Genomic DNA, 10,756 nt, shown 5'->3' on the forward strand with positions numbered 1-10,756 from the left:
CATCTTTGTTTTGTTTATAGGGGGTGGCGATTCAGAATTTGATCATCTAGTGATGATATGTTGATAGATAGTACTTCATGCTCAAGCTTATGCATTTGTACAAAGTGAAGTGTTTTAAGATGATTTTATGTTTTTAAATTAAACAAGTTAAAGAAAAATTATGTCAAACATGGAGGTATATTTGTAGAGATAGTTTGTGTCAATAATTTATATATAACAATACTGTATATTGATATATTTTGACGACCTAAGTGGTGATTTCACCTCAAAAAAGAGATTAAATTTATCATTTATTTTTCAGATATACATATAATTTCATTGCAATTATATGTATATTTTAAAAAATGTGAACTTTTACTAATGAATTTTATTACTTCAAGAGTTCAATAAAAATAAAAAGTTGGGGAAAGTTGATTGAAACAATTAATTTTGAAAGTTTAGTGTAATGAATAGTTGATCAGTAATGTAAGAGAACCTTAGTATCATACTATGGTTCCAGTGCGAAAGTCTTCTAGAATATTAAAACCTCCAGAAAGATATGAGTTCCTACATGAGCAAGATTTTGAATCTTATTTAGCAGGAGTAGATGATCATAGTGATCATCCTAGAAGCTACGAAGAAGCAATACTGGATAGAGATTCAGGAAAATGGCTAGAAGCGATGGATTTTGAGATAGAATCAATGGATGCCAATTAAGTATGTTCACTTGTGGATCCACCCAAGTGAATAGTTTCTATAGGTTACAAATGGGTCTACAAGAGAAAAGTTGGCAAGGATGGGGAGGTAGAGACCTTCAAAGCTCGACTAGTAGCGAAAGGTTATACTCAAGAACAAGGATTGGATTATAAGGAAACCTTCTCGTCTGTAGCCATGATTAAATCCATTCGTATAATGCTAGTCATCGCAGCATACCATGATTATGAAATTTGGCAGATGGATGTCGAAATGACTTTCCTTAATGGGTTTATTGACGAAAACGTCTATATGGAACAACTGCTGAAAAACATAAGGTATGCAAATTGTATCGATTCATTTATGGATTGAAACAAGCTTCAAGAAGCTAAAACATTCGATTTGACGACATAATCAAATCGTTTGGTTTTTGCCAAGAATCCGGATGAGTCCTGTGTATACAAATGGGTTAAAGATCATGCCATCACGTTTCTCATATTATATGTAGATGACATACTTTTGATGGGAAATGACGTAGGCATGATGATAGAGGTTAAAGTCTGGTTATCCAAAACCTTTTCAATGAAAGGCTTAAGAGAAGCGACCTATGTCCATGGCATTCGTGTCTATAGAGATTGAACAAAACGGGTAATTGGATTATCCTAGAAATTGTACATAGAGAAAATGCTGAAAAGATTTAGCATGGAGAACTCTAAGAGAGGTCTCTTGCCTTTCACTCATGGTTTTCATCTTTCCAAAGAGATGGGTCCAAAGACCGATGAAGAGTGACAGCATATGCGTAATGTGCCTTATGCCTCTGCCGTAGGCAACTTAATGTACACAATGCTATGTACGAAACCTGATAAAGCTTATGTTGTAAGTGTTACAAGCAGATATCAGTAAAATCCAGGGGCGAAACATTGGTCAGTTGTAAAATTGACCCTTAAGTACTTAAGAAGAACTAAGGATCTAGTTCTGAGTTAGGGATGTTCAGAATTAAATGTTCAAGGATACTCAGATTCTGATTTCCAATCAGATATTGACGATAGAAAGTCTACGTTAGGTTATAAGGAATGGAGGTGTTGTTAGTTGGAAAAGTTCCAAACAGACAACTACAGCAGACTCCACTACAAAAGCTGAATACATTGCTATTTCAGAAGCAGCAAATGAGGTTGTTTAGATGAGAAAGTTCGCAATTAAACTTGGTGTGGTTCCGAACATGGCTTACCATGTTCTATGACAATACTAGAGCTATTGCACATGCAAAGGAACCAAGGGCACGCCAAAAATCCAAACACATTTAGTGCAAGTATCACATTTTGAGAGAATTCGTTGGAGCTGGAGAGATTATGATTCTGAAGACACCTTCAGTAGAAAATGTAGTTGATCCACTGACTAAGGCAATGACACTGAAGCAATTGGACCATCATCTTGAGAAAATGGGTATGAGATACAACATCGAATGGCTTTAGTGCAAGTGAGAGTTTGTTAGTGTATGTTAGTGTATGCCCTAGAAACCATTTGTGCTGTCGGTTTCAGAGTATTTTGTCTTGTATCAATATATCATAAATAATAGAAGAAGCTTTCTTCAATTCATATATATAAATTGCTTCCTTTATTCAGTCATGCATTTAAAATAAAATATGTATATGAATTGTCCAAATGATTCATTTAGTTGGTAAATAAATTTATCAAAAGGTTCCCTACGGAAGCAATATAATTTGGGCAACTATATTGCATAGTAGGGATACTGATGCTTCCCAAAGATATCATGAGTTAATACAAGTACGGATGACGACGATAGTCATGTCATTGGGGCATTAGTATGGATTAGTAGTTGGTGAACTATTTTTCGAACGTGACCAAATAACAACAAATCACTTGGAAAAGCATGTAGTCAATGATTTATCGTTTGATTATATCAGTACACGATGTAGTCCTTTGACCTGAGACATTGTGGTCGGATTCGATACGGATGTGTATGGTTCATACGGTGTATAAGTATAAGACTAGTCATGTTTCGTATGATAAAGCCTATTTGATCATGCGTTATTCATATGTGGAAACGAACGACGATCAAGAAGGGATCCATTGACTCGGAAATATAGGATCAGGAGTATCGCTAACTACATCCGGATTCAAGTTCCTAAAAGAACGTCAATAATGTCGAAAATTAGAATCTCTAGCCAAAGTCTATTATTAGTCATACGAAAGCAAGTTCGTGATGACAAGTTCCGGACATATTAATCGACGATTTGGTAGAAGATCGAGTTTAGGATTTTAACGTTCCATGAATCCATACTCGATTAGGATCTATCAATGGAGGAACTTCACCTGCATGGTACATATGATCTGAAAAGGGTTCGATGAAGTATTTCTTCATCGTGGTTTAGGGACTATGGCACATTGCTAGATGTTTACCATAGTCGTTGGGCCTCTGGACAGGTTTCCGGATTCATCCAGAACTGGCTCACGGCTAATCCACAGTGGACCTACATGGTCACACCAATAGCCTTGAGAAGTTAGAGAAGGATAAGAGAGAGAAATGATTATCCGAAGAGGGCTAGCACCTTCCAAGGGTAATGACAGGATTTCTATGGTAATAGTTACACAGAAAATTATTTTTGACACTTTAAAGGTTAAAAATGGTCAATCAATAATTAATTGTATTTATTATTATATCTTAAAGCGTTAAGATAAATGAGATGAACTAAAATAACCTTTTAATAGTTAAAGGGCAAAAGGGTAAACTTATGGGTTGTTAATGTAAACTAGTTTAGTTTACATGAGCCCTTGAATAATATTGATTATACAAAGGACAAATTAATCAATACTTTGGCTCTTTTTAAAATAAGATTTTATTGGGACATGCAAGTGAAAAACAAGTAATTACAAAATGACTCATCTATATATAAATGCAAATGGTTGCATTTTAGGTTAAGTGTTCATTATTCAATCAAAAGAAAAAAAACTCTCTCTTAGGTTCGGCCACTCTCTCCTTCTCTCAAGATGGTGTTAAAGTGTGGAGGGTTCATAGCTTTGAATCTTGGCTTCATCAAACCTAAGCTTTAAGAAGATGATATAACTTTAATTTATGCTTTATTTAAAGTTTTTGCCTGTTATAATCCATATCTTAGCTTGCATGTCTTGTTTACATGCTTTCCATCAATTTTCCCGCCACCTCTTCATGGTTTCTTCTTCAGTAATAAGTACAATGTCGAGTCTGCTTCCATTCACATTGCTTTAGCCATCCACTGAGAGAGTCACTTTGAAGACAACCTGCTATTTATGCCTAATAGCTCTTTTTTCGTCTGGACGATAGTGTTAGGAGTGAAATCAGCAATGAAGTCTGCCAACACTTGGAATTTGATGGCGGTGCATGGTTGGAAGGATATATCGCACTCACTAAGCTCTACTGTCTATTGGTGAGTTGACTTAATAAGTGTGGCTTATGAAGTATCTTCTTGAGTGGGATGGAGATGAGGACGACTAAAGAGTGGCATTGAAAATATGGTTTGAGCTTCCTAGATGCATGGATGAGGGCGAGTACCAATTTTTCTAGCTGGCTATATCATGTCTCGGCATCAAGGAGTGATTTACTTACATAGTAAACGGGTAGCTGCTTCACATTGTCTTCTCGAACTAACACTGCTGAGATGGCGGTCTCCGAGACTACCAGATAGGTGTAGAGTTTTTCCCCAATCACGAGTTTAGAAAGAAGTGGGAGAGAGGTTAGGTACCTCTTTAGTTGCTACAGGGCCTCCTCACAGGTGGGGGTCTACTCAAACTTCTTGGATTTCCTGAGTGCGGTGAAGAAGAGGTGACACTTGTCAGCAGATCTGGAGATGAAACAGCTTAAAGCAGCCACACACCCCACAAGGTGTTGGACATCTTTGATGAAGTTGGTGATGGTATGTTCAAACCACCTAGATTTGGTCAAGACTGACTTCTATCCCATGCTAAGTCACCATGTACCCTAAGAATTTTCCTGGCGAGACCCCGAACGAACACTAGCTAGGTTTAGCTTCATATTGTATTTCCTTAAGATAGCAAATACTTGGCTGAAGTGGTTGAGGTGCTGCTCGACCATAAGGGACTTGATGAGCATGTCGTCAATGTATATTTCCATGATGTCTCCAGGGTGTTCGACAAACATTCTGTTGACCAGCCGCTGGTAGGTGGCCTTGGTGTTCTTAAGACCAAAACGCATTACTTGTAGCAATAGGTTCCCCTCTCTGTGATGAAAGACCGCTGGTTAGGATTGGCACTCCAGGTATATGCCTCATCATTGTCTCTATGTCGGCCAATCTTTTGGCCAATATTTGTTCCATGGGTGAGGCGAACGCCACCCAGTCGGCTTGGTTTGTCATATGACTTGCACTTGGCATGTTTCATTGGGTCAAGTCATGTGGGGTAGTTTGGTAAATCGTTCCATCGTGTGCCGCTTTGTAATTTGGATCTCTATTCATTCCCTCAGGTTGGATGGTTCCCACTGTGACTGATTGGGTGTGTCGACCTGCATGGATGATGAGAGGGGTTATTTGGGTGTCACTCGATCCATGGGGATGGATGGACTCGTGCAGGGTGGACTGCAGGTGAGGGAGTCCACTCAACCCGCGAGGGTGAGTCGGGCCGAGTAGGTTTTGGGTAGAAGTGATTGGTTGGAGGTGAGGCGAGATGGTGACAGTGGGTGGTTCCTGTTGTGGTAGACTTTGTGCTACTTGGATGCCTTGATCTTGTGCCTAAGGTGGGTTAGCCGAGTGCGGCTCTGTTTGTTATCCCAATTCAGTTGGACTTTGGGCTGGGCCACCTACTAGTTTTGAATGGAGTTGACGCGATTGAGTATTCGGAGTGGCCAATCTGTTATCCAGAGTCTGGAGAGATTGCATGGATGGAATTGATGCGCAGAAACTATTGGGTTGTATCTAGCAAGGCTTAAGCTCAAAGTCATAAAATTGACTCACCTTTTCTTTCAGGGATTGGGTTTCAACCCGAATGGAGGTGTTTTTGGTCGGGATGGCAGCGTTCTTGACTTCCAGTGCTGCCACCTTGTCTAAGTGTTGTTGCATAAGGGTAGTTAGAGCTTCGAGTCTAGCCTCGAAAACAGGATTGGTGTTATCTGAATTTTCAGCCATAGGGAGTTTCCTTAGGAAGCAAGGTTTGAAAGACGAATGATTGTCAGAAGCCCCATGGTGGGCGTTAAACTGTAGATGCAAAAAATCTACCGTTACGGAAATAGGGTCTAATCTGTGAGGTTGAGGCCACCCCCAATCTGCTGTATCTGAGTACACAAGAAAACAAGTGTGAAGCTTACGGAATGCACTGGGGTGGTGTTTGCTCAAGTCAGTAAGGCTGGGTGAGGCTAATTTAGAGAGGGTTAGGGAAAGAGAATGTTACCAGAAAGTTAGTCAAAGACAAAGGCAACGATAGCGAAGTAAAGCTCTCGAGAGTAAGAAGTACAGGGTTAGAAGGCGTAATGTTCCGTGCGAGTAAGAGGGTTGGCCTCTTGTTTAAATAGTAGTTGTAAGATCTTCAAGTCCTAGTAGGACTGTGAGTCCTTGGGAGTTGAGGTTTATTAAAGAAGGAGAGCCTTTGACTCCCTTACCTTAGTGGGAAAGGGAGTCCCAGCGGGTCTAAGATATGGATCTTAGACGAATTAGGATAATAGTGTATCTCTTCGATAGAGTTCGGATAGTGCCGAAGTAAGTAGGCAACCCTGGGCTCCAAGTAGACCCAAAGTCCAGTAGGTGGTCTAGGATCAATGGGCCTGGACCCAGGCAAGTTGATGATGAGGTCCAAACTAATCGGAGCCTTTTATTGATTGGGCTTAAGTAGTGATCAACATGGCAAGTGTAATGAGCAGGCCTAATGTGCGAACTCTATTGCTAGCCCAATCAGAATTGGGCTATGGCTCCGAGCTTTGTTGAAAGTGTCTTCGTCTTTGAGCCTATTTGGGCCGAAGACATTTTTTGGCCCTAACACTCAACAAACATTTTACTCATTAAATTTTTGTGTATGTGTTTATATATATATAAACCTTTACTGTATCTTCATGTTCATTATTTTCTTCTATCCTATTCTTAACATTGGAATAAATTGCTTATTGTCATGCTCGTTCTGGTTACCTATTTTTTCATACATCAATCGATATCTTATCAAGCTTATTAAAATTAGCCGTGTCATTACCAGATATCATGGTTTGTAATGAGATAATAAATAAATAAATAAACTTGGATGTAGAATTGAAAGCCAAAAGTCTGAAGTTGACAAATTAGATTTTGAAAGAGTTAATTGAAATTTCTCTCTTGAAGTATCATATATGAGATTATATTTTACCTTTAGTCTGTTAAATTGAACATCAAAATCTTAATAGAATAATACTACTCACAAAAATTAAATTATTATTTTAAATATCTGAGCAGAAAATGTTATTTAATGATTTAAAAAAAAAAATTATATACTCTTACTCTTTTTTCACATGTTTCCCATTTGCTGTTGAAATACATGAGCACATAACCAACATAATCATATCACTAATTTTGACCTAATATAGGATTAATGATTCTTTGATGGAGTATAATTTAGGTTTAATTATTGATAATACATAGTATAAGACATTAAAATAAGTATAATTAATTTAGGTTTAATTATTGATAATATATAGTATAAGACGTTAAAATAACAATATAATTTTACAACACAGCAGTCTTTGTCTGCCACTAGACTTATATTTATTATAGCTCCAACTCCTTAAATTCTATGGGTGTCTAGAGCGAAGTAAAGATTAAAATATTTAAGAAAAACTGATTCCCAGATCCAGTCCAATAAAAGGGTGGCATCAGGATATCTTTTAATAAAGATGATTTTACTGTCTAATGAATAGAATAAAGTTCATTTATCTTACCAGGTTTAAACACAAATTCCCTTTGATTTGAAAAATAGGTCAGGATCTCCCTTCTAAAGTAAGCTTCTAAGAAGTATCATATATACTGCTAGATTATCACATCCTCTATTTCAATTTATTCTAACTTCCACATAGTCGATTTTATTACATAACATTTTTTCATATAAAAATAGTTTCTACATATAGTATTTATTCATTTATCAAACCAGAAAATAATTTCATTGACGCGATTCTCTTTATCAAAAGGAGAATTGTAGCCAGCAATCGTATAAGTCATTGCATTCCCATTACTTTTCTTGACAATTGATGATTCCCATTTTGTACCATTGAGACTTTTCTCCAATGCCAAAACTTGAAGAGGGATTTCATTGTCAGAAATGAAGCCACCAAATCTTCTCACGGCTGCATAATTTTGTTTGGGAAGCTCCACAGGGTGAGCTAGGGTTGAAGGAGGAGGATTTTTCTGATAATTGTTGGGAAGCAAGAAGTTTACAACAAATGTTGAGTTGGAGAGAGGGTCTTTTGATGGAATTATACCAACAAAAACTGGCGCTGTCATGTTGAGTTGTGCTGCTTCCTCATTGTTGCCTTGTATGTATGAGAACAAGCTGATCATAATAAGAAAGATAAACCATTTAGTTAATTCTATGGTTTAGTTTATAAAATAATGATAACCTGATTTAGTTTAGTATACAAAGTTTGTATCTCAAACTGATTTAGTCTTTACATCGACTCTTAAGTTGGCGTCTAGACACATTGTCCCGAATAATGATGGCCAACCAAAATACTAGCACCTTATTTTACGCCAATGAAGGTTCGCCTCAATGTAAAACTTTTGTTTTCCAATTTTGGTTCTACATCGGGGTAAGATATAATTTTAGTAGCATTTTATTACATTACTGTGTCATAAATATATTGTTGTCACATTAATATCTCATTACTTTGAAATTTCAACCGGGTACATGTTGGAGAATATAATCACTCTAAAATATGAATATAAATATATATATTAAAGTGTAAATCAAAGACAAACTATTAATCCTTTGAAAATCTGCATAGAAACTTAAAAGGTGAAGATTTCTGTTTTTCTAACCATAAGTAATTTTTATACTTGTAATTATGAAATATTAATTTGTTTTTATAAGCGTTGAAAAAAAAAAAAAAAAAAAAAAGATTTCGATTTTCAGTCCGATAAATGCTTATTAGTGGGTTAAAAAATGATTAGTCCTTGAAACTTTTAAAAAAGCAACATTGACTTTAGCCTTAGAAGACTAAGTTAAGAGGATTGTGTGGTTACTTTCACAATTAATAAGATACAATCAAAGCTTGAATAAATTTAAAGTAAACTTAAACTTTAATTAATTCCATAAAACCTTAAACAAAAATAAAAAATTTAAAGAGTAGAAAGAGAGAGACTTACATGTTAAAGCCCTTGTAAGCTCCATCTTCATATGAACTAGAATTGATAGGAAGAGCAGAAACCCACATAGCTTTTTTATATTCTCTGATTTCGTACTCCTTTTGGCTGTCAATAACCTCATAGGAAGCACACTCAACCTTCTTACAATTCAATGGCATCTCATATCCCTTCTCTTCACTTGCCCTAATTGAAATACCCATTGACATACACACAATCACCACCAAAACAAACAAACCAATCCAACCCATTTTGATCGAAAGTTGCCTTAAAAAAAAAAATAAAAAAAAATTAATAACCCTTAATTACAGTTGGATTAATACTATTATACTAATGGAAATGCTAATTTATCGATATGATAACTTAACAACTCTTTAGTACTCTTGTTATGTTAAATTTGGAAAATTGATATAAGAGAGCCTGGAAGGCTATTTGTGGTGGGAATTCTCTTGCTTTCATCTTTATTTTAGTGGCAAAATGAATTGCAACGTTGCATGTGCTTTCTTGCACTTTCTCCTTTTAATCTTTTTGACTAATTAACGTTGAGAGAAAGAGAAATATTAATTGACCCATTGATCATTTCTACTCATTCCTTTACCATATGTGAGAAAATAAAGAATAATGGTTTGTTGGTCCCTAGCCTGTGCAATATTCTAAGAAAAATATTATCCTTACAAAGACCTATACAAAGAATGTTACAAAGTGACATCATCCAAAAGAAAAAAACAAAGAAAAAACGGAAAAAGAGAGAGAGAGAGAGAAATCATGAAAATCAAGAGTGGAGATTGTCTTTGTATGCCCCATTTATATGTGTCTTTGTAAAACTAGTATTGCTCATATTCTAATTAGGTTTACTTATAGCCTTAAAATACTACTTTGATGAGATCCAATCTGGGGTATATTTGTAATTATTGTTGCCACAAAGGTGGTCCTAGAGATATCAAAAGGAGAGCAAAAGTATGACCCGACCCGACGCAAGTCCATGCTAATGGGCGGTGTATACGGCCTACGAATAGAATCCAATGGGCCCATCAAACAAGCTAGGTTTTGTAGGAAGGTCAATTCTAAAAGATGACAATAAATTGCCTTGATCTATAAGTAGGATTATTTAAATCCCATTTATTTTTTGCATTTAAATTAGGATGGAAATTGTAAGATTTTATAACCATTATCAACAATAACTCTAAAATTATTAAAATCAAAGGGATATTTGCAGAAAACCCCCATATGTTTGCTGCTTTGGACATTTTTGGAAATACTGACCATTAGGTTAACATTTTATATGTGAAGGGAAAACCAGTAATTCACACAAGGCATAAAAATATTTTGGATTTAAATAATAATTTAATAAAAAAAAAAAAAAGAATATTTACTACTTAGCACCGAAAAATAATTCCATTTCCATTAATTTGTCCACTTAATGAGCGATTAGCTCAAAGTAATGAGTGCTTATTTGTATGAGGTAACCACCTAAGTAGTGAGTGGTCACATACATGACAGTCATTGAAGGTTGGGCAAGTGTCCAACTATGAGTAAATTTTTCCATATTAACCTCAAATGTTAGGCTGTTGGGTTAATCATTTCGCCTTGAGCTTGAAATTGAAGCTGACCCGTGACCCATTCCCTAGCTTATCTAGCCTACTTTCGCCGCCATAGGACCCATTTGACCTATTTTCTTAGAATAGTGTTATTTAAGCCCCACTTTGAAGCCCTATATTCATTAAAAATATATATATTTAAAGAGATTTTAAATTATTCCAAAA

General features: G+C 36.1%; 1 protein-coding gene across 1 annotated transcript; it reads right to left on the reverse strand.

The window, feature by feature from the left end:
• Nucleotides 1-7,665: 7,665 nt before the first annotated feature.
• Nucleotides 7,666-9,226, reverse strand: LOC116139628 (heme-binding protein 2-like). The gene is made up of 2 exons (XM_031425307.1): nucleotides 8,997-9,226; nucleotides 7,666-8,184 (listed from the first exon to the last, which is right to left on the reverse strand). The coding sequence occupies exons 1-2, from the start codon at nucleotides 9,200-9,202 to the stop codon at nucleotides 7,770-7,772; spliced, it is 621 nt and encodes a 206-aa protein (XP_031281167.1). The 5' UTR covers nucleotides 9,203-9,226; the 3' UTR covers nucleotides 7,666-7,769.
• Between the last annotated feature and the right edge of the window lie 1,530 nt (nucleotides 9,227-10,756).

This window comes from Pistacia vera, unplaced genomic scaffold (genome assembly GCF_008641045.1).
Source record: "Pistacia vera cultivar Batoury unplaced genomic scaffold, PisVer_v2 Contig1101, whole genome shotgun sequence".
Classification (NCBI taxonomy): Eukaryota; Viridiplantae; Streptophyta; class Magnoliopsida; order Sapindales; family Anacardiaceae; genus Pistacia; species Pistacia vera.